The sequence below is a fragment of the Cebidichthys violaceus genome, unplaced genomic scaffold, assembly GCF_023349555.1.
Source record: "Cebidichthys violaceus isolate CVI_PGR_0920_01 unplaced genomic scaffold, fCebVio1.0.p SCAF_10, whole genome shotgun sequence".
Classification (NCBI taxonomy): domain Eukaryota; kingdom Metazoa; phylum Chordata; class Actinopteri; order Perciformes; family Stichaeidae; genus Cebidichthys; species Cebidichthys violaceus.
This window is the reverse complement of record NW_027176263.1, coordinates 1,299,522-1,322,794: the sequence shown is the minus strand read 5'-3', so window position 1 is coordinate 1,322,794 and position 23,273 is coordinate 1,299,522. Positions and strand designations below refer to the sequence as shown.

At 42.4% G+C, this 23,273-nt stretch overlaps 1 protein-coding gene across 12 annotated transcripts; it reads right to left on the bottom strand.

The window, feature by feature from the left end:
• Positions 1-225: 225 nt before the first annotated feature.
• Positions 226-15,653, bottom strand: LOC137879157 (pleckstrin homology domain-containing family A member 1-like). 12 transcript variants are annotated; one of them, XM_068719776.1, is made up of 14 exons: positions 15,549-15,653; positions 11,715-11,943; positions 10,766-10,822; positions 10,604-10,649; positions 8,372-8,469; positions 7,739-7,870; positions 6,727-6,867; positions 6,417-6,485; positions 5,704-5,768; positions 5,519-5,582; positions 5,327-5,416; positions 4,150-4,223; positions 3,327-3,401; positions 1,932-2,265 (listed from the first exon to the last, which is right to left on the bottom strand). In XM_068719776.1, exons 2-14 carry the CDS (start codon positions 11,853-11,855, stop codon positions 2,031-2,033), a joined length of 1,287 nt encoding a protein of 428 aa, XP_068575877.1. In that variant the 5' UTR covers positions 11,856-11,943; positions 15,549-15,653; the 3' UTR covers positions 1,932-2,030. The 12 variants fall into 12 exon arrangements, with proteins under 12 accessions (XP_068575885.1, XP_068575877.1, XP_068575928.1 ...); XM_068719827.1 differs by lacking the exon at positions 15,549-15,653 and adding an exon at positions 12,312-12,424; XM_068719817.1 differs by lacking the exon at positions 15,549-15,653 and adding an exon at positions 12,336-12,424.
• Positions 15,654-23,273: the final 7,620 nt, after the last annotated feature.

The window sequence follows — 23,273 nt, the reverse complement described above, 5'->3', positions numbered from 1 at the left end:
GTGCAGCACTTTTTTTCAGTCAGTCCACAGCACGTCAATGGAAGTGAACCAGAGTGAAGTGTTTTCCTCTCACCACCAGAGGTCAGAGGCAGCCGTGATGAGCAGACCAGCATTTACACAAAATAATCAAATCTTTCCTCCAGTGCTACTAAAGCTCACAGACTAATGGTGTTACTTGGAGACAGAAAAGCACAAACCTGAATGATACTCCAGGAAACACCCGAGCACATTTTCAGTGTTTATTTCTTTCAAGTCATCCACATAATAAATAGACAATTCAAACCAATTACACCGGACTGAAAAGGGGTGAAATTGCTTGACTTGGTTGGGCTGAAAGGAAGCAGGCACTTAAAAAAACAACAACAACATTAGTGTGTATTATTTATCAGGACTACAGAGAGACATTTTTAAATAAAACCATGAGGCAGCTGCCTGCTGCCGGGTTGGCTACACAGGTACACAGAATCAGATCAGGAAACATCTAAAAGCATATTAAAAAAAAGAAACCTGCTGCTCTATTACGCTAACACACAACACACAGAGCGGCCGTAGATACAAACTAAAAACAAAAAGACAATCTGAGGAATCATTAAAATGTTAACATGCAACGGAAGTGTCTGAGCTTAAATGTTTCTTTTAAATGTTCTCACAGATTTCTTTTCTTTTCTTCTGTTAAACGATGATTCATACAGTACTCATCTCTAAACAATGATCTGCAGGTTTCGTTAACTCATCTGAGCCAGTTATTACCCAACCTATCAGCCCATGAAGCTCATCTAGAACTGACAGAGCCCTATTGTCGAAGTTTTATTACTGTGAACTACAAAAATGCACACAAGCGTACTCCTTGTACTGCTTGTTTACTTCCCACGTCATCCAGAGTCACAACAGTGAGTCCACAGAGTCTGGTCTGCTGAAATGTAGCACGAAAAAGAAGCGAATTTAGGATGTGAAGTGACGCTCGTGCTGTGATAGCTTTCAAAATGTGTTTTTTTCTGTTCTTTACCAGCAACTGTGAATAACTGTAAAAACTATTCATTGTAGATGTACATGTAAGCTACTAGTAGTGAACTTCAGTCAACTAAAAATCACACTGAGGACGCCTTTATTTCATTTAACTAAACCCTCCGATCTATTCAAATAAAGAGAAAAAGGTTTGGCAACTAAGAAACAATGTGGCTGCAATACATTTGTTCTTGCATTATTATACACATTGGGTCACATACAAATGTTTTGAATACAACAGTCCTGGAGCTTTGAATTACAATTTGCATTAGAGTGAAAATATGATCTCAGACTAGGTTTGATCCATATCTCTATCACTGGCTAACAACAGTAGATCCAGGCTTACAATAGTGAGTGTGTGAACGGACCACACAGGTAGAATTAGCAGATAAGTGAGGTGAAGAACAGCCAGTCCTCAGTTTGAACTCTCTCTCTCTCTGCAACCTTTAAAGTTCCCTTGTCTTCTTGGCACAAAGTGGTTTACAAAACTCCTCCGTCACGTCGTTGTGCCTGTGCAGGTTAAAATAAAGCTCTGTCACTGAATTCTAATCAGAACAAGTTCACTAGAATTTGTAGTTTCGTTTGACAACATCAACTCTTAGTAAATAAATACATCATTGTAAATGCAACAGCAGGCAGGCAGAGGAGGGGGGGAGGGGGAGGGGGGGGTGAAGACCGGGTCGTCTTTGGCACACGAGTGCAGTTCAGTGGTGGTGACCCAACCTTTATCTTTAGCACACTAACGGAGGAGCTCAAAACGAGAGTTGTATATTGTCTTCTGCCAACAGCTTTGGTATGAAAACCAATAGCTGCCCCGTTTTTTTTTTTACAACACCATCAAATCCTCTTTAAATCTCCGTTAATGTCGTTTTAAATGTCCGGTCCAACGGCTCAGACCTCGCTCACTGGCAGGTCGGCGTCATCCAGGTCCACGGGGGGTTCGGGCATGTGGGGCTCAAAGCTGCTCCGTCTTCTCCACGGGGACTCCTCAGAGTTATCGATGGTGGTCACGGGTGGGTCGCGGGTCACTTTGCCAGGCGCGTCGTCTCCTGCAGGGACAGGCGTGCTGGCGTGTGGCTGTGACTGGGCCGTGGCAGCAGGCTCATGAAGTGCTCGCTGTCCCACGTCAGGCTGCGGGCGTGTGCCGCACGTGACAGCAGCCCCCCACTCTGGGTAGCATGGTGGCATGGTAGATATGGGCGAGCGAGGGGCGGGGGGGCCCGCGGGGCTGCGGTAGAAAGTGGAGCGGCCGCCGTGGTCCTGCAGCAGAAAAACAGCGGGGAAGACACAAGAGAGAAGAGCGAGACGACAAGAGAGCGGCTGTTAGTAAGCAAAGTGAAACCCGGACATGTGCAGCGTATTTTGAAGGGGACTGAAAGTGAGAGTTACAGACTTGGTATTAGCACCAGCGTGTGGAGCCGTATGCAGAGTAGCAGAGTTGGTACAGAAGGTTGAAGGTGTGGAAGAATGTAGCATTGCTAAAGAGGGGAGATGGTAGTAGCAGTAGTAGTTGAAGTAGTAGAGGTAGCGGGAGTAGTGGTAGTAGTGTCAGCAGGTTTTAGTTTTGGTAGTCTCAACAGGTTGCAGTGGAGGAGCAGAGTGCCTTCGGAAGCAGTGGTTGGTTGTTGCTCATTATTTCACAGCTTTTCATTGTCAGATTTCAATCTCTGAAACACAAAACAGACGAATGGAAAAGAAAGAAAGAAAAAAAAAAAAAAAAACACAGCAGAGAAAGTGAAAGCAAAGAGGGGTTTGCCGCTGAGCAGTCGGTGAAAAGTTGGTTAGAGAAACATCCCAACTATAAAGAAAAGACTCAAATACTAATATCTGCCTCAACTTCCAAGATACTGTATCTGGACACAGAGTTTCTGCCACAGAAGCACAATGATACCCTGTGACTTTGCAGGCCTGTTCAAATTCTGATCTGTAGAGCCACAATGTACCACTCAGGCAGACAAGGTTTAAGAATCAGTTTCCTAACACAAACATGTCAACAAATCCCAGGGGGAGCCACACACGTATCAACAGATGCTTTATGCTGAATCCAAAAGTCCTAAATCAAACTCATGCTGAGTTTTCGGGGCTGTTCAGAAGATTAAATAATACAAAACCACTGAAGACATCTGATTATCGAATAAGTACACTTGATTAGCTCTTACAAACCAAAATATTCATATGTAAACCAACACACTACTATTAAAAAAACTAAAGTTTGTGACTCTGGACATGTGGATTCAGCATTGGCGAGAGTAGGTAGTCAACATGGAAACGAGTATCTTATTATTGTGTGTATCAGGAAGAGAGAAAAACAAAAAACATACAGGCAGCGAACAGGAGGGAAGAGGAGAGACAAGCAGGATGTCACACATCTAAGACAGGTACACAGCTGCAGCAGACTGCAGAGATAACAGAGCACGAAGGGAAGAGAAACAGAAGGTGTGAAAGACACATGTACGCAGTAATACAGACACAAGATAGAAACAGGCTCACGGTATTCATGTATGTGCATGGATTGTACATCAAATCATTCTATTGGGATTTTTTTTCACACTGAAGCGTCATAAATAATGGCGTGGACAGGTGAAAGCTCTGCAGGTGAAGCTATAAAGGAGGGAGGGAGTCATTCTGTACAGATATATTACTAATTAGCATTTGTACAACTTGAGGTGTTCTTGTTTTCGGTTGCTGTTGCCCGTTGGGCGACAGTCATCACATGCGAGAGAAGCTAAAATCAAGCACACCTCAAATCTTAAAATTCCTGAAGCAAGTTTTTATTGTTTTAACCGGGCACCGTCTGAGCGCACCAAATGAAATGGGCTCAAACTTTGAGCGGAGTTTAAAGTGACAGCGCGGCAAAAAAAGAAAGAAAAAGGAAAAGCAAATGAGGAGGAGAAGTGGATGAGGGAAGCAGCGAGGACGAGGGCATGAAGGGGAGGAGCGCTTGTTGGGTTATCACAGCCATACATGGTGGTTGGTTCTGAGAAAATAAGGAGCATCAGATATGCCAGAAGATCTGATCTGCTCTCAAGAGGTCTACAACCACAGAGGGCCAGCCAGTGAGTGGAAAACAGTAGTAAAAAAAAAAAAAAAAAAAAAAAAGGTGAACTTATAGTTTAGAGGGGGGATTTAGAGGAGCTGACATACGTGCTGCTGCACTCCCCGATTCGAGATGTATACCTCTGTATACAAGGGTTCGACAGCCGTCTGGCCTGCCGCATCTGCAACAACACAGTGCAAAGCAGTATTAGAGCAGATGGGCTGTCTGCCCACAGGGAGAGGAGGTGGAGAGAGAAGAGGTGGAGGGAGAGGGAGAGAGAGAAGAGGAAAAGGGGGGGTGAGAGGAAAACAAGCTACACAGAGAGAAAGACACAGGAGGGAGGAAGAAGGGAACTGTAGAGAAACCGACAGCGCAGTGGGATTGAGAATAATTCCAGTCCAAGCAGAAGGGACCGACTGCGTCAGAGGACACTCTCTCCTCTGCAGTGAGGACCATGGAGCTGGTTTACTTCTCTCCTCTCAGCTGCTCGAGTCTGGCTGACTGTCTCTGTGCATGTAGGCTGCGGATTGGCCGAATCAAGCGGTTCTACACTCAACATTCTCACACAGATGCGCTGGTCTGTGTGAGCACACCAGTCCGTCATCACGACCTTCATGATGACTTATGTACCGACGTCCTACTTTAGTTATGAATCTGTATACGGGAGCCCGGCGGCTCAGGGGTTAAGGCGCTAAACAAAAAACCCCACAATGTCCCCAGTTTGCATCCAGCTGGGGACTTTTGTCTCTCCCCCCTCATTTCCTGTCATCTGTTGATTCCCTAATAAAAAGCACGACATGGCCAACAAAAAAAAAAAAAAAAATCTAAAAAACATCTGTATTTTGCTGTTGGGTGGTGACAAGGAGGGATGAGGAAAATGCAGAACAGGCTGTGCCAAGTTCTATGTAAACACTGTGAATACAGCCTATAGAGTTATAATAATCCATACAATAATTTCCTTGCGGCCTGGTAGAAAATGTCCTACGGCCCGGTGCCGGTCCGTGGCAGAGTACACAAAGTAGAATTTAGCTTCATCAACCATTTTCATCCGAAACATCCCGTCAAACTACTGTTTCTGCTACTCTGCATCTGTTTGAGCTGAAGTCAAAAGGGAACAGTCTCCTCCCACCACCTGTTGTCACTCAGTCAGTAAGTCTCAAGTTGAGTCTGAAGTCATTTCCCTTGATCACAGGCACATTTGAGGTCTCCAGTCAGATTCAAGTCTACTTATAATGACTTGAATCCTTACTATGGTGACACTGTAGTGAGGTGCAATATACATACTGTGGCAGCAGACCTCCCAGGCCCCCGCTGGGCCACAATGGCCCCGGAGACGGCCTTAATCCAGCTGTGCATCTCCTCTTGGCTGTCCGCCTAGCGGAGACAAAAGTAAAAGGACAAAGACGAGAGAGCGAGACGGTTGGTAGACATGGAGACGAGCAAGAGAGCCATCGCAGCGTTTGTGAACAACCCTACCTGTATGTAGAACGTCCTGGATGTGGTGACGACTTCAAACAGATTATCTCTCATCATGATGTCACTACGACAAGAGTGGAAAAGAAGTCAGATCGTACTTATCTCATCTATATCACGCAATCCTCCTGGACTAAAGATGTTGTTTTTTTTTGTGGAATGTGAAAATGCTGGGACATGTTAAATACCTCTGTTTGCACTCATGGACTTTGTGAACTTCCTTCAGCGGGATCATTCTCAGCGGCTCTTTCTCCTAAAGTTAAGGAAACGACCGTTAACACTTAAAGAAGCCAAAACTTAAAAAAACAGAAATACACTTGATAAATGTTACCGTTTGCAAATGTATTATAAATGCTTTTTTCTAATACAATGTCTAAAGAAAAAAAAAAAAAAAAAAAAGAGGCCGTCTTGCAGAGTTTTCCTGTTTCATAGAGACAGAACTTCCCTCACAAGTAGCAGACTGCAAACTTAGAACTGTGACAGTTGTAACTTTCTTGACCCGGCCATTTGATACAGCAGACAGAGAGTCTGTGTCCTTGGGGCCTGTTGATAGCCAAATAGACAGATAGAGCTGTCATATAAGGGCAGACACGGACAAGGACAGGGTATGAGTCGTGCAGAATTATCCTGAGGACAGTGCGCGCGCGTGTGTGTGTGTGTATGTGTGTGTGTGTGTGTGTGTGTGTGGAAGGAAGGCCAGGGGGGAACAAGGCATGTCAGGACATGTGAAGTGAAAGCATTGAATTCCACAAGACGGCAGATAAAACATGTTGGAACTCGGGACAGTGTGTTTGCTGTTACTCTGCCTCAGACTGCGGGGGTGAATCCAGTCCACATGCATCATCAATAAATAAGAAAACATTCCTTAAAGGCTTCACATAACTTAATTTAAGTTCATTACCAAATCTGACTTGAAGTAACTCATTGAGTTTTCCTCCAGAAGAAAATATCGCCGTTTCCAGTTCCTCATCTGGGGGGGAAAAAAGGGAAAAGATGTTCAGACCTTTTGTCAAATGTTTAAATAAATATATATATATATATATATATATATATATATATATATATATTTTTTTTTTTTTTTTTTTTTTCAGGGGGAAGTTAATTATCCTTGGGCATCTCTAGAGAACAGAATCGAACACACTGAATTGCGTTTTAAGAATCGCAATTCCTTCCGTGTTGATGAACTTTTCTGACTTCATTCAGGGACCCACCACAGCTCCCTGCTTGACGCAGTAGCCCGACTTGATGACGGTGTGCTCCTGAGTCGGCCTGCCCAGGAAGTACGGCAGCTGGCTGTGGGACCGATGCATGGCCTCACGCTCCGTTCTGCCTGCACCATCGCCACCGTCATGCTTGAGGGTAAAGGAAGCCGGAAATATTGTAATTACAAAAATATGTCCGCCACAATCCATGTCAGATAGAATTGTTAAAGCTAAAGTAGTTTGTGATTACTATAGGTGGAAAACTGACCCATTAATGAAACAAAGCCTCCTCAGATTTCCTCAGATGTTAACATGAACTCATACTGCTAACAAGCAGATTCTTCATTATCAATTAATCTGTCAATTAATTTAATCTCTTAATTTTGATTAGAATCATATTTCAGAAAATAGGGGAAAATGTCCCTATCAACTTACAGAGCCCAAGATGACTAACAATCCAAAACCCATATTTAGTTTGACATTATATAAAACAGAGAAAAGCAGCAAACTAACATTTGGGAACTTGAAACAAGCAAATTTGGGGTAATTTTGCTCGATAAATGACTAATCAATTATCAAAATAGTTGCCTAATTGATTAATCGTCTCAGCTCTAATAGTTTCATGATGATATAAAAGAAGGAAAGTGGGAGATATGTATTTTTTATTATACTATATTTAAATTTGTCTCTGCCTTTGACCCATCCTTGTGTCAGGGAGCAGTGGGCTGCTCATGACAGGCGCCGGGGAACCGCTAGGGGGTTAATGTCTTGCTCAAGGACACTTCGACTCAGAACACGTCCCAGCCAAGGATCAAACCGTCAACCCTCCAGTGACCAGACAACCCTCTAAGCCCAGTGAGCTAGTCGCCCCATTCATAGCTCAAGTTAAGTTTTTCAAAATAACATACATTTAGCAGTTATGTGCACGCATGCAAACACAGAGTGTGTGTGTGTGTGTGTGTGTGTGTGTGTGTGTGTGTGTGTGTGTGTGTGTGTGTGTGTGTGTGAGAGAGATGTTTACCTGGGTCTGGGTGACGATGGGGACTCCTCCAATGATCTCTGTCTTATAGGAGACTTGTTTCTTGGGCCCTATGACATCCGGTAAAGCCTTCTGGTTCTCCGCATTCTGCTGCCCATCAGACAACTTTGGCACCTTAGGAAAACACACACACACACACACACACACACACACACACACACACACACACACACACACACACACACACACACACACACACACACACACACACACACACACACACACACACACACACACACATTAATCAAACACACAAATACTAAAAAGACATACACATTTTGTGGAATCCGGCTTTAGGATGAAAAAAAACTTAAAATAAAGTATGTAACCTTTAACACATTTAATATAATTTTCTTTCTGGATAATTAAGGCCTCATGGAAAACAATGGAAACAATCCTTTATCCCAGGACTCAATACAACAATACAGCATCCTGTTAGTCATGCTCTAAATCACTCTTATCTAGTGTCTTGACAGACCAGTCATTCACTTCTACAGAAAAGGAAGAAATAAAAGTGATAAAACATGAGCCAAAAAGAACAGATTAGTGTGTGTGTGTGTGTGTGTGTGTGTGTGTGTGTGTGTGTGTGTGTGTGTGTGTGTGTGTGTCTCTTACGGTGATCTTGGTGGCTTTATTGAGAGCATTGACCCAGTCCACCAGGTCCTGCTGATCATTGGCCTGCAGGAAGAACTTCCTCATCCCAGCATTGATGACTAATGGACCATAAAAAAAAAAAAAGAGCAGTGGGAATAGTTCAAAGAGTGAAAGTATTTTCAGACCCACTGTATTCTTTACACTACATTATCCGATTCATCCTGTGTTCAACACGAGTCACACGCAAAAAAGCACTAGAACTGAGGAAGTACTATGAAGTGGGTGTTGACTAATCGCGCTTTTGGCCCGTCTTGAATAGAAAACATGAGCGAGCGTCAGCAGAACAGAACCGCTGCCACAGACTTCTCTGGAAGCGAAAAGCAACCGGGCCAAGGGACTCTCCCAGCAGCATTCCCTCTGCATGTGGATGATGACCCAGCTGCCTCAGTCTGCCACCACCTACATAACTTCTCACCATGACGGAGGCCCATGGCTACAAACCACTAAATATTTCCCACACATTTTCACGCCCATGTGAACATGAGCAAAACCCCATTTTTCAATCACAAAGGAAATTTTGGGTCAAATGCTGATTAGCTATGGATCAGGATTTCAGAGCTTAAAGTCTCTCTCTCTCTCTCTCTCTCTCTCGCTCTCTCTCTCTCATATAAATCCTTCAATTCTGCAGCTCAAACCTTCCCTGTGTCTCCTCCATTTCCTTTCGACACCATGGGAATGAATTACATTAAAGCTGGACTGGTGAATCTGGCGGGGGCAAGACCTAAAAGCCTCCGTGTCACAATGAGGGTCATTCTTCCTAGTTCTGTGTGTTTGGTCCGGCTCTTAAGACACATGCAATACCTCGCTTTCCCTTTTTTTTTTCTCCCTTTCTTCCACTTTTCTGTAAATAAATCTGCCCGTCTGGTCTCATTTAATCTTCAGATGTGTCCGCTGTGTGTTTGGTAAACTGCTTGGTAGTGGTGACAGTGTAGTAGTCTCTGGTGGGCACTGGGAAGACAAGAGGAGGCGTATCAGATCTGACTCATAGCTACACATCATAAAACAATTTGTGCGTCCAAGCACCAAAGTTCACACGAACACAGCGCTCTTGATCTCTTTCCCACAAGTCTCCACTGTCTCACTTAATACTTCCTCGCTCTATGTTTGGAGTTGCTAGATGCCGGACGCAGTAGGATTCGTAGATATTCGCAAAAACATGTGGCGCACAAACGGTCGTTTAAAAATAACTCCATGCATCTCTGAATCAGGTTCCGATTAGGATGCAGGCATCCTGTCGAAAACCTCAACAAGGCAACTGGTGCGCACACACAGTCCGACGCACTCAGTCACGGCAGTCAACACGCTAGTATTTCCTGCTATTGAAGAGGATGGAGGAGGAGGAGAGGGGGCTAGTACCACAATAACAGGGAATCGATCAAGGTTTACTACTAAATAACCGGACGATGGTTATTATTTAACCATTGTATTTACTCACAACAATATTCATTCCCGTCTTGACCGCACAGGGTGAAAAGCCAAGGACAAAATGTCGAGATAAAACAATATCTTTGTTTCTAAATATCCACTGGTAGGCAAAACCCGACCCTAAGGTTCAGTATGTTGCAGAGCACATGTGTATCAACATTAGTTGATGCACCACTATAACAGAAGAAGAAGAAGAGAACCACAAGCTGATGTAAACGAGGAAAGTTTAAAACTTGAGGGGTGGGGAACGCACTCGACATGCTTGAAATGCAACTTGATAAACACAAACTCAGATCATCAACCGCTGTGGTCGCCTGCATCTTTGGGAGTTGGCTAAACAGACAATCTTGGACCGCCGGGTCAACGGCGGAGAAAGTATGTGGAGAGCAACGCTTGACTGGGTGTAAAGGGCAGAGAAGGACAGCAAACACTCCTCCCTTAGGTTACATTAAGTGTACTCGGCTTAGTCAACATGTGATTAAAGCACACCGTCACTGCTGATGTTTGCAAAGCACTGCAGGCGAGTTCTATACTTGAACAAGATGTACGTTTATTTGACAAGTTGGGTATTGTTTCATATGATTCACAACGTCAATACTATTGATTGATTGAAAAATGATTTAAACTGTAAAAAGGTTTGAGAAATTGCTGAAATCTTTCTGGATCGGTCTTTATTTTCTCCCTCCTCCAGTAAACGATCAAACTAGCGTTCTAATGCAGAGACATTCATAGTAGATAGATAGACTGTGATAATCCTTGATGTCTTACCGAAGCAGAATTCGGCCTTAGGCCTCAGCTTGGTGGCGTCGCTGACCTAAAGGAAAACAAAGCTCACACTTGTTAGCTTCCCAGTTCAAGCGAACACTGTAAATGGTTTCTATTGATGCAGAAGCGTTTAGTGTCAAGATAAGCTCCGCTGGTTCTTCTCACCTTAGAGATGTAGGTGAGCTTGAGGGAGCGAACGCAGTCTGTACCAGCAGGCAGGTTCTGTGGGAGAAAAAGAACAATACTGTATGCAGGCAACCGTTAACCATATTAATAAGGCAGGAGCCGCAGCTGTGGATTAACGACAGAATAAAATGCGGTGGGAGAGTGAAGTCAATATTACAGAACAGCATGCGTTGTGCACTCCATGATAGCTGCTCTGCTTCTGAAACTACGGGATCCAGATTTAACATCATTAAAATTTAAGCTTTTTCAATCTATAAAAAGAAAAGAGACTTACTGAATTATTTAAAATTTCTCCTGCTACACGATTTATGAATACTTCATGCAACGGTGCACTTAAAAATGCAGCATCTCCAAACCAGCACGATGAACAAACTGAGAGGAGACGGTAATAACTGTGACACCGAGGGTCACGGAGCACAAAAATCATGGCCACTGTGGTCAAAAGCAAATACGGGCGCTCACCACACGGACTTATCTAGACCACTGGAAGACTAAAAAACTAATCCCAGGATTAGAGTTTATTAACTACGAGTTCATTCATATGTCTGCCGGTACCTAAAATGTGTACCCACCATTAGCCCTGACCTACTCCTGTGCCTTTAACATGGGCCTGACTGCCTTCAGCTAGAATTACATAATACACGTTCTCCCATCCTTGCATGACTGTCTGGCGACGGAAACATTTAGCCTGTGCTTAGTTTTGTGTCCATAATGAATGACGACAGCTTAGCTAGAAGTGGGCTGCAGTTACTCTGCAGTTGCATGAGAGCTGATCATTCACACGGTTCCCTAACTAAAGGCTAGCTGGCATGCAGTCGCCTGTAACGCATTGCCAACACATTAAACATTAGCCCGTGCAGTTACCTGGTGGGATCTGTTCTGGAAAACAAAGCTAAGCGCTAAGCTAACACAGCCATGTGTAATTTACCTGAGGGTTGTCCATGAACCACACCAAGCTTCCCTGCTGCGTGTCCAGAATGAAGTAACGACGCAGGAACTTGCCACTGCTCTCGTTCTCCTCTATGTCCAGGAAGCCACAGTTGCGGTTCTGTCGGTCCACGTAAGGCATCTTGCCGCCGGGACATTCCCTGGCCTGCTGCGGCCGGGAGTGGAGAGGAGAGGGGGGCAAAGTGGGACCCAGGAAAAAAATAAAAATCCTGAAGGACAGAGAGAGAGAGAGAGAGAGAGAGAGAGAGAGAGAGAGAGAGAGAGAGAGAGAGAGAGAGAGAGAGAGAGAGAGAGAGAGAGAGAGAAGTGTGAGGGAGAGAGGGAGGGAGGGAGTAAATGGAAGAATTTCAGTTGTCTTTGTGGTGGAGCCTTGCTAGCGTGACCCTCTCCCTCTCCCTCTCTCTGTATCTACTGTATCTCTGGTCTCTCTGCCACCTGGAGCTCACTAGACTACAGCCTGCCAGGGAGATCATGTGACACAAAACCACAACCCCGCCTTTATCCTTTTATGTCAGCCTCACCCTCTCTCCCTCTTTTCCTCTCTCTCAGAGTCCCTCTTTTTTCTCGCGCTACACACCGTCACTCTCTCTTCCTCACCCACCCTGGAGTGCTCTCTCTCTTCGTTTGCAGTCCTCTCTCCTCTCGCTCTCACTTTCTGTGTGCTATCTCCTCCCAACTGCTCTCTCGCTCTCATCCAATTTGGCAAGCCTCTGGCCAACCCCTTCTATCCCCTCCCTCCCTCCACAGCTGAGCACCCACTTGTGCACGGTCAAAAAGAAAAAACACGCCACAGACCTCGGCCATGTTCGACACAAAGGAACGACACAAACGCCCTTAGGAGCTGCGCGGGAGAGAATGTGCAATATTTAACCTGCTGAGCAGCTCCACACAACCATGAAAAGCTACATTTAACAAAAAAAAGTGAATGATTACGGTGCATCTGTTTAGTCCTATACGGGTGTGAATGCTCGCATGCCCATGTCAAACCCCAGTGTGGGTGGTTGCAGCATTACTGTAGGCATATTGTCACATTAGCCTGTTTAAGCCGCTGTCCTTTTGGACGGAGCCTGAAATATGTGATTGAGATGAGTCTTTGGAAAGGAAAAGATAAAGACGCTCTTTCTCCGGGACATTATGAGCGCTGTGTGGGTGGATCGGTGGCTACGCGGGGACAAAAGGCCTGCTTGTTGGGCATAGACTCCGAGCTGAGAGCGTCTCAGTTAGCCCCGCCATCCACCGAGTCTGAGCACCACACACACACACACACACACACACACACACACACACACGCACACACGCACGCACACACGCACACACGCACACACACGCACACACGCACACACACGCACACGCACACACGCACACACGGACGGATTGTTATGAGGGAGTGAGAGACGTCTCTGTTGAGTTTCGTGATCCTGTAAAAAGAGGTGCTGCGCACAAGTTCATCTGCATTTCAGTGATGCAGAATAGATGTTAGAAATAATGCAAAACAGCATCCCAACAAGGTGAACAGTCAGCCAACCGTGAACGCTGCTCACACTTCTAATTCAATGGCTTCATTCTTGTGGAAACATAAGTACAGTAACTATAGTAAGACCCATACTGGACTATTGAGGTTGATAGCAATACTGATATTATATCAAATCTGATAGAATTATATCGGCCAATATTCATTTTTCACACAAACACTTATTAAGAAACATTTCTAAAAACTTGTTTTTAAAGATTGTAACCAAGATATGTACCGAAGCGAACATTTTAAGTGGCTATAATCAATATGTGTGTAATAATGTAGCAAATGACAATATGAAAACATTGTGACAATGTGAAATGGGTCGCACATATTGATGAACGTACAGAGAATTATGACCTGAATCTGCAGATCCCCTCAGTTTTAATGAGCTTATGCGAGTTTCAGCTCATGTTTAGCTGTCCGACACACAACTTTACTATTTTTAGTTTTATAACTCTGCTCTTTATCGTAAAAAAGAAAGAACAAAAAAGCCCAAAACACCCACTGAACACTACCTACCAAACGGCCCATGAGCAACTAGCTGTTTAACATAGTGGAGCGTTTATCAGCTAAAGAGCCAGATATGTCCCTCAGGAGACCGAAAACAGAGCTTTAAATGTAGGACTTACATTCGACAGGTGGCCAGAAATATGATTCCAAATGAATGATAATGTTACTCAGCAACAGTTGGATGTGTAAACAATCAACTTTTCGCTGTATCAGCTTAAAAAGGTGATACTTCAACATCATTCGGACCTATTTTTTAATACTCATCTAGACGTATTCTGTACCGCGATTTCTTGTTACTTACTGGACGTCAAATTTGCTCCGACTATCCTGTTTATTTGCATAACAATGTCAGACTTTTACATTTATTTTAGTGCATATATTACCATTAGATTACAGTCCAATTACTTGTGTAACCGGCCCATTGTGTCGAGGACAAATACACACAGTACGGCCTCTGTTTGAGTAGTCTAGGTAGCACATCTGGGTTTCTGAAGCCAGGATATGATTTTCTAAAATGCTCGAATACATAACCAGGATACTTCAAAAACAGATCATTGCCAGGATACTAGTACAAAGGCTGCTCATAACTGGGAGGTTACAGAGCAGGGCTCCCTGTGTGAAGCACGAAATACTGTAAAAAGACTGAGTGGAAGTGAACAAGAGAAAGTGACACTAACAGAATACATGAGAACATGCAAAGTAAGAACCAGGAGACCGCAAAGACAAGCAAATATGAGGTCCAACTCTGAAGCGGCGTGACACTAGTCGACTTCTTCCTGGGTCAAACACTCCCACGGTAAACTCACTCTTTACATTCGCCGCAAGGCTTTGTCCACATCAGACGGCGGCCAACTGGTCACACATGAGGACAAGTCATAAAACAACAGTACGCAGCAGCTGGATAGGACACAGGATCAGGGTCAATATTCTCTTTACCATGATGTGGGCTACTTGCTGTGTCATTGAAAAGCCACACAACAAGCTGTGAATACCTGTGGAGCAGAAAAGCCTATATCTGGTTTTAATGCCCTACCTACCAAATCACTAATCTAGGTGTGGAGATCAGATTTCATTTGGGCACTACAGTAGTTATAGGCAAAAGAAACCCCTCTATGAGGAAAAAGCATTGAAAGCGAACCAGAGGCAATTTCTAGGGACTAAACTAATTGGCTCCCTGCAGGTCAAAAGGTGGGACAGGTCATTCCGGTTCAGCTGAAAAGAGTCAATTCTAGTCAGAGTCTCGCACATAAGGCCAGCGGGTTTGACAGGCTTTGGCCTTCACAGTTACTCAGGCAGGGTCCCGTTCACCACAGAGATATGCTAGTGAGGGTGTTTGTATTTCCAGAGCAGGACAATATGCTCACTAGGTAATGATAACTAGACACACTAACCGTGTGTCTCGGGTTACTAAAAAACAAACGACTTAACCGACGAGCTTCCAAATTACGCGCGGGATAACGTCAAAATAACGTGTACTTTTGCGATTAACAAACGGCTAACGTTCCAGCAAGCTAACGTCAGATCACCACGACACGCTGACAACGTTTCTGTTAGCGGCATCAGCGACTCTGGCCTGAAGTTAACTGGCAGATACGGGCTCAGGTTAGCCGGCTATTAGCAGCTACTTCATACCACTAACTTATAATAAAACGATTCACAAAAACGTCTAATATAATCTTAATGTAATCACCTAAAAACTGCCACTGGTGTATTGTTGAACCTGCTAGCAAAAAGAGCGCTTTACTAACGTCAACTAGTACTTTTGTTAAACGTTACGGGTCAGCTTACCCGAGTCTGTAACGGCTACTCTCAACGGCCGTTGGTCTCGGTGTTGCTGGGTCTGTCCTCTCTGCCTCAGCCCATCTCCACTGATTGCGGCCAGAGCTGCTGCTGCTGCTGCTGCTGGTGAGGGTGGAGCATAGATTGTATATAATGTAGATGATCACTCTGTAGTGAAAACCCCCAAAGTAATTGTTTGTAATATATATAGATAGATAGATACTTTGTTCGCTCTAGCAGCATTATGATACAGGTAAGCAATCAAAATAACAGTACAAAAATAATAATATTGAGTATAAAAATGCACAATATATACAATACAAATAACAGAGTAAAAAAAATGCACAGTATATACAATAAAAATAACAGAGTAAAACAATGCACAGTATATACAATAAAAATAATAGAGTAAAACAATGCACAGTATATACAATAAAAATAACAGAGTATAAAATATTAAATTTAAAAATGCCAAAATATACAATAAAAAATAACAGAGTAAAAAATATTAAATATAAAAAATGTACAATATATACAAATAGAATAATATTAAATTAATGAACTAAACAGTAGTGTAAAGTTTACATTAATGAACTAAACTAAACAGTAGTGCACAGATTAAATTAACTAACTAAACAGTAGTGCAAAGTTTAAATTAACTAACTAAACAGTAGTGCAATGATTTTTAACCAACAACAAACAAACATCAGTGTAACAGAGTTATAGTCTTGTGAATGATTTAGCCGAGGTGATTTATTGTAGAGTCGTATTGCAGTGGGCAGCAATGTTCTCCTGTATCTGTCCTTGTGACAGCGGAGCTGGATGATGCACTTGTTGGAAAAAGTGCTCCACTGTCCCTGCAGTAGGTGGTGGGAGAGGGTGATCTGGGTTATCCAATATTTTAGCCTTTATCCAAAGGTTTAACCCTCACGTTGCACGCCAGCTTGGAATTGATGTCAGTTCCAACCTGTTCACAGTCTAGAAATGAAAGTAAAAGTATAAAAACTCATCACAAACCTGCTCTTGCAGCATTGTCCACCTCCATGTTCCAAAATGTTTGCCGGTGTATGGACACAAAGTTCACAGATCATCTGTTGCTATGCACAAACATGAACATCCCCATAAAAGGACTATGCTACACTGAAGATTACATCACAGGTACTAAGCGGGACCACCACTTCATATGTCATTTGCATCTTATGTGTCATCTGAATGTTTGCTTCACTCCCACTGAATGTTGCATCATTCGTTCTTTTTTGTTTTGCACACACAGTCATTCCTCTATGTATTGTACTGCGTTGCATACACATGGGACACATGGACAATAAAGTCTCTTTTATCTTATCTTATTTTTTTATAATAGGCCAAGTGCAAACACAACAAAATCTGCTGCTTAAGGGCAGTGATGCATGAAAGTATGCATAGGCTACACCTTTAAAAAAATATATAATATGTATATATATATATATAGTCAGTTCTGCAACTGGACACATGACTGTGTGGATCATATTGTTCAAGGATGCTCAATATGGATTATGCTGCAGAAATGTTTTGGACATGTTTATGCTTTTCTTTTCTTCCGCCATGAAGTTGACTGCCTAGTTCAGCTCCATTAGCTGAAACAACAGTCAATACTGCAGATCAATCCATACAAACAGCGACTGAGCCACATTGTTATATAAGGTGACCACTAGCACAAAGCAGGACAGATAACTGCCAGCATGTGTGATGCATCAATGTGGTATAAAGCCACATGACACACAGACCTAGTATTAAGTTTGGATTAGGCCTGTTAACCTGTATTAACAACAACAACAAAAAACAATAATGATAATTAACAAATAATTGGTCTGGATGTTAACATCTGTTCCTTAATTGTTGTGATCGGCTCCATTCGAACATCAAACTCTTTCTGGTGTCCGGAAAAGAAGATAGGAGTGCGAGCTCCCTCCTTCGAATCACCTCTACCGTAGGTGTAAAGTATGAAGCATCGGGGTGTCAAGAGCAGCATATCTGCGCCGGAGAGTGGTGATTTAGCGACATCTAACGTTTCAAAGCTGCAGCTGCAGGTCTGTCTATTTCCAATCGCACGTTGACGTTTTGTCATTGCGTAACATCAATTTTTAACAAAAGAAACTCTTACTTAAAGCAAGCAAACTTGTGTCTATCTACACAATGTCACGAACATCTCGTTACTGCTGCTGTTCCTCTGTATCTGTTTTCAGATTTTTCCTACAGATTTAATAAATACTTTGTTTTTGTTGGGGTACAGCTGAAGACTTCCTGAAGATAATGCCATGACATTAATTAAAAACGTTTCTAATTATTGTTAATATAATAATACTTATTAGTATTAGTATTAGTAATAATAATTAATACTAATTATCATTATTATTATTTTCAGTTTTCAGTCACAGTTTGGTTAGGTTTAGGCAACAAAACTACTTTAGGTTTAGCAACAATTTACATATCCTGCAGTAGACTACATATACACATACAGTATCTAATGTGTGCCCGGGTCGGGTGTGAATGGCATTGTTGGCTACGGACACCTGGGTGCTTATAGCATCTGCCTTATTTTTGTGCAAATATCCTACAGTGCATTCATTTGTGTGACATTTAGCCTCCACTCAAACTTAGAAACTTGACATTTTTGGAGAACAAGTTTAGCAGTCAGTGATATAATGAGCAAGCAGCCACCAATACCTTTCACAGGTCCTGACTTTGTAGTCAGATCACATTTCTAAGTCAACCTGTCTTGCAGGGACGATGGGCGGTAACAAACATAGAAACACACACACACACACACACACACACACACACACACACACATACACACACTCACACTCACACTCACGCTCACGCTCACGCTCACACTCACACACTTTTTGTCTGCTGCAGAAGAACAGATTGAGCAGGAGGAGTGATAGGCAGACTGCTGCTGATGTTAATGAGGATCACATAAGGGTTTTTTCTCTCCATGTCTTCTTGACACTGTGGATCTGCTACCCCTGTCCTACGGCCTGACAGAGGAGGTGAAGATGGAAGAGGAGGAGGGGGACTCCCACCCGGAGATGAAGCACTTTTCTCTCCCATGGCCTCTCCCCAGGCTCCGCTCCCTCAGTGACACCTCCGGATTTCGCTCCAGAGTGCTGTTCAGGCTCCGGGGATCCCGCTCAGGTAGGATAAACCACAAAAACAAACTATAACCTGATGCTGCTGTTTTGTTTATTTAAATTCAAATTCATTTTCAGCTGCGACATCAGAACTAAACCACCTGTCTTTCCTTGCCAATATAAAATGTCTCTTATTTCTTTTGGTACAGCAAGTTGTACTAGTTGTTCTTGGCCAGACAGCATCTCTATGACTAATAAAACATCTGTGGCTTCCTGTTCTCCTACACAGAGAAACGTCCTCTTCCTCTCACATTTTGCTTTGGATTCCACTAATAATATAACACACAAAATGTCTTTCTTTACTCATAATGTACAGTGTTGTCTCCTTTGTTTCATGATTTATTCTTGCACAACACCGAATCTCATGTAGTGAGCTCTTTTTTTTTCCTTCACAAGAGACTTTAATATTGAAGTTCATCATCACAAAAAGCAATAATTAATACATTTTTGCATACATATTGACTCTTCTATTATGACACACCTACCTAATTCATCAGGCACCGCACAAGTCGCACAATGGGTTGAATGGAGAAGGTGTGACAGGGGGATTTAGGTTAAATACACCAGTGACTGGAATATCCAGACACTGGTTTGTGAACATCAATGAAGGCGAAGGAATGTTTCAAACAATTCCAAGGTTATTGAAAGGTTCTGATAGTATAAAATCAAAGTGTACATACATTTGTACTCAATTTACATCAGTGTGTGTGAATTAGTGTTAACTCTAACATTAAGGGGGGTTTTTTTGTAGGTAAGTGTCAAAATGTTGTTAAAATAACCCTTTCACAGGCATTGTAAGACTTTGGCCACGGTGTTAACCAGCTATGCATCCTCAGCGCCTTACTTAAATGTCACTGTCACCGTTTTGCTGCATGAGGCCTTATACAGGCTTGTATATTGTTTCAGTGGTTAGAACCACTTCCTATCAGCCCATGTTTAGTGTTTAAGCCTCAAACTCAGCCTGCAGCGGCGCTCTCCACCCGACTAACACGCCTACTCTGACTTCTACGACAGGCATGAAGTTTATTAATATACTGCTTTTCCATGAGGGCCGACTTGCTCTGCAGTCTGATTAGTTTATTATAACATTCCGGTAATACTCATATTAGAAGTTGCAGTTATCTTGCTGGTCTTCAGCTGCCACAGGAAGTGTTCTGTGTTTATGGTTAAAGTTGTAATTACAGGAAATGCTCATGAGTGGAGCAGTCAGGAAATTAGATGTCCGAAGTTGTTTATGTCTGTTGTCCGTTTGGATCTTTGAGCTTCACGGTTCAAACTCTCTAAGAGTAACTTAGCTAAACCTAAACAATTAAACACTCTATGGATTGTTAGGTGCTTCATGTATAATCCTCACGCTATCCATTTATATCATAGTTTTTTGTATGGATTGAAATGACAATTTTAGCTTTCACAATTGAAATTCATTCACTAAAAAAAAATCTATTTACACTAATGTACTCATTGTGCTGTATTGTTCAGTGAAAAGAACAGTTTGTAAATCAAGCAACAGGGGGAGCTAATTCACCATGTGCATTGAAATGGCACCTCACACATGTGTAACGTGCTGTTGCATTTTTCACATCCATCCCACAGGGGGAAGCTTCAAAAGCAGCCAAATGGGGACAGAGGGAGAGCATGATGAGTTAATCCTGCTACACGCTAAACTACAAATATAACAAACAGTATTTCTCTCTGAAAAAATAGTATATGACTTACAGCACTCATTTTTAAACTCAAAGGGGTGTAGTATGATGGGATATTTCTGTTGCCCAAAGAAAAATGCCTCTGTGGGAAAAATTCCAGAGTTAATAGTTGAAGGGAGGGGGGGTGTCTTTTTCATTTCCATGTATTTTATTTCTATTGAACAAACTCTAAGAAAACATGAGACTAAAAATAATTGCAGCCCACAGGCTTGATAACAAATCAACGGTAAGCATTATGTCTTTATGTCCAATCATTGTTTCTCAGGGACATGAAGGATTTGAACTCAATTCACAGATTAACTTTGACCTTTTAAAGCTTGCACATTTACGTAAACCAATAAACCCTCTTGTAGCAGCACTCATTACTCCACTAATAACTGTATATGTCATTGTAAGTTCTTTGGTTGACATTTGAAGCAGGTCTTGCTTCTTAAAAATGTGTTAACCTATTCGTGCCATAATATTATTACCAGTATATCATCAGCGTCGACACAAAAGTGTGCAGAGGAGGATATTCCCCCTCAAACGTATTCAAGTTGTATTTAAAACTTGAAAGATATTGAGATTCAATTCTACTTTTTGACCTTTTGAAACAGCCGTTCACAAAAATAATCTCAATACAATTGCACCACCTTCTGAGGAAGATCATGTGATATAACTGAAAGCTCCAGAACAGATATTGAGTGGACCGTGTGGTGAGATTTTTTTTTTTTTGTCAATTGAAAGATATTGAAAGTTCTTAAGCATGCAAAACAAGAGCATTATTGTTTGTATTCTAAAGATTATGTTGAAGAGCCAAATGTTTGTTAAGTTAGTGATGATTTGTAATGCTTTTCTCTATCACTATTCTAATATAAGAATATGATACCTTAATGTGTGTCTCCATATACACTCAAGCACTCACATACATGCATTTGTGTATGTGTTTGTGAAAAAAATCAATTTGGGATAATGTGTAGGCTGAGATGCTCTTTGCTATCTGTTGTAAATGGCATGCTGTCCTCCGGATGGGCGCTGTATCGCTCTTGTAATTACACAGGCAGAGACAAGAAGAAGAGAAGAGAGGGATGAAGACAAAAGAGGGTGGAAAAAAAGGAGCAGAAACTGGAAGGATGGCCTATTGATCTATTAATACAAAAGAGAACAATAAGGGACAAAAAGAGAAGGGGGAAGAGAGTCAAAGGGAAATTAGAGGAGGCAGGTTTCATGGGAAAGAGGAGGCAAAAAGGGTTGCAAGGACAGGATGATTAAGGAGGAGGAGAGGACAGATGAAAGGCTGAACAGAAGAAGTGGACAGCAGAGGAGTGTCAGCTTGCTGGTACACTCTGTGGGTACTCTCCTCAAAATAACATTGATTACAGACCCTTTTAGTCTGCAATAACTACTAGTTAAATGTACTGTAATGCTGAGAGTGGCCCTTCCCCCTTCACTGCCCACACATAGTCTATCCTCAGCCACTGTTGTATGCTGTAACAGCCACCGACATACCGAAAAGCTCTGGTTACGGTGTAATTATTGAAGTATACAGTTTTTCATGTGACATTTGCAGATGACCTCGTTTGTAAAAGCTCGAGATAAACAGACCTGTGCAAGGATGTTCTATGTAACTAATTTGGTTTGTCAGCTGAATGATTGAAAACATTTTTAAATTCATATATAGCAAAAAAAAAATAATACAATTTAAGAATCCAACGGGTATCTAAACAAGATCAAGACTCTTCAGCGATGCTACCGGCTCTGTGAGGTTCCACTATACCTTAATGCTAACATCAGTATGATAATATGCTCAGAATGACAATGCTTTACTCAGGTACAATGTTTACTATGTTCACCATCTTAATTTAGCGTGTTAGCATGCTAACTTTTTTCTTATTACTAAGTACGAGGCAATGGGAATGTTAATAGTCTGTATTTAGTCAAAAACAAAGTATTGGATGAGTTTAAATGTTGACCTGATGATGATGCTGGAAAAGTTAAGGGATTACCCAAAGGTATTACAAAGGCGCAAATGAACACATTAACAAATGTCATGATAATCCAATCAGTAGTGGCATTTCACTCAACTCAGCAAATGTGAACCTCTTTCAATCCATCTGGTAACAGAGATATTTCAGTCGGAACCTCACTTGACATCCCTAGATCCACGTCACTAGTGGCTATAAGTAACCTTATTTAAAGGTTCATTTTCTCACATAACTGCCTTTAGCCCCTTTAGTTTGGTCGATTGCACAAACTCTGCAGGAGCAGGAGGTCGAGGTGGATGGATGGCTCAACAAAACAATGTGAAACCGTAGTTCATTTCCTGTTTCCAACTGACATTTAGCAACGGTTTATTTTAATCACTTACATTGTCGTCCCCTGACCTTAACCATGTGGTTATAGTTGTAGCCTTGTTGACCCAGGTCCCTTAGCACTAACCCTATCAGAGCAGGTGTGTGTGCCTTAACTTACCCGACCCTTAACCACAGTGGTGTCAAACCATAAAGACGTGTTTCCTTTTCAACAGTGATGTGTAACGGTTTGGGAGGGCAGAGATGAACTGAACGGCAATTCTTCTAAACGGCAATTACAAACTATGATCTAATTTGGAGCACCTGTTGCCCATGAAGCTACACCACATGATTATACTGGCAGCAGACAACAGGTGATCGTGATACAATAATGAAGGGGATTGCGTGATGACAGACAGCTGTGTCTTAATTTTTGTCATCTAGGCTCCCTTCAGTCATATTTTAACAAAATGGACTTTCTCTTTTTCCTCTCTCTCTCTTCTTCTCACACTCTCGGTGATGTGATCGTCTCTGCCCGTTTTTTTGTGTTGACTGTACGTGTTGTTCTCACATTTAACGTTGAGA

What these genes read in the sequence shown, in the direction of transcription:
- LOC137879157 (XM_068719776.1), bottom strand. Translation starts at nt 11,855, where the DNA reads ATGCCTTACGTGGACCGACAGAACCGCAACTGTGGCTTCCTGGACATA. An exon ending in GGTTCATGGACAACCCTCAG is followed by an intron (nt 10,823 to 11,714) that starts GTAAATTACACA and finishes TTTCTCCCACAG; the next exon opens with AACCTGCCTGCTGGTACAGA. An exon ending in TAAGGCCGAATTCTGCTTCG is followed by an intron (nt 8,470 to 10,603) that starts GTAAGACATCAA and finishes ATGGTCCATTAG; the next exon opens with TCATCAATGCTGGGATGAGG.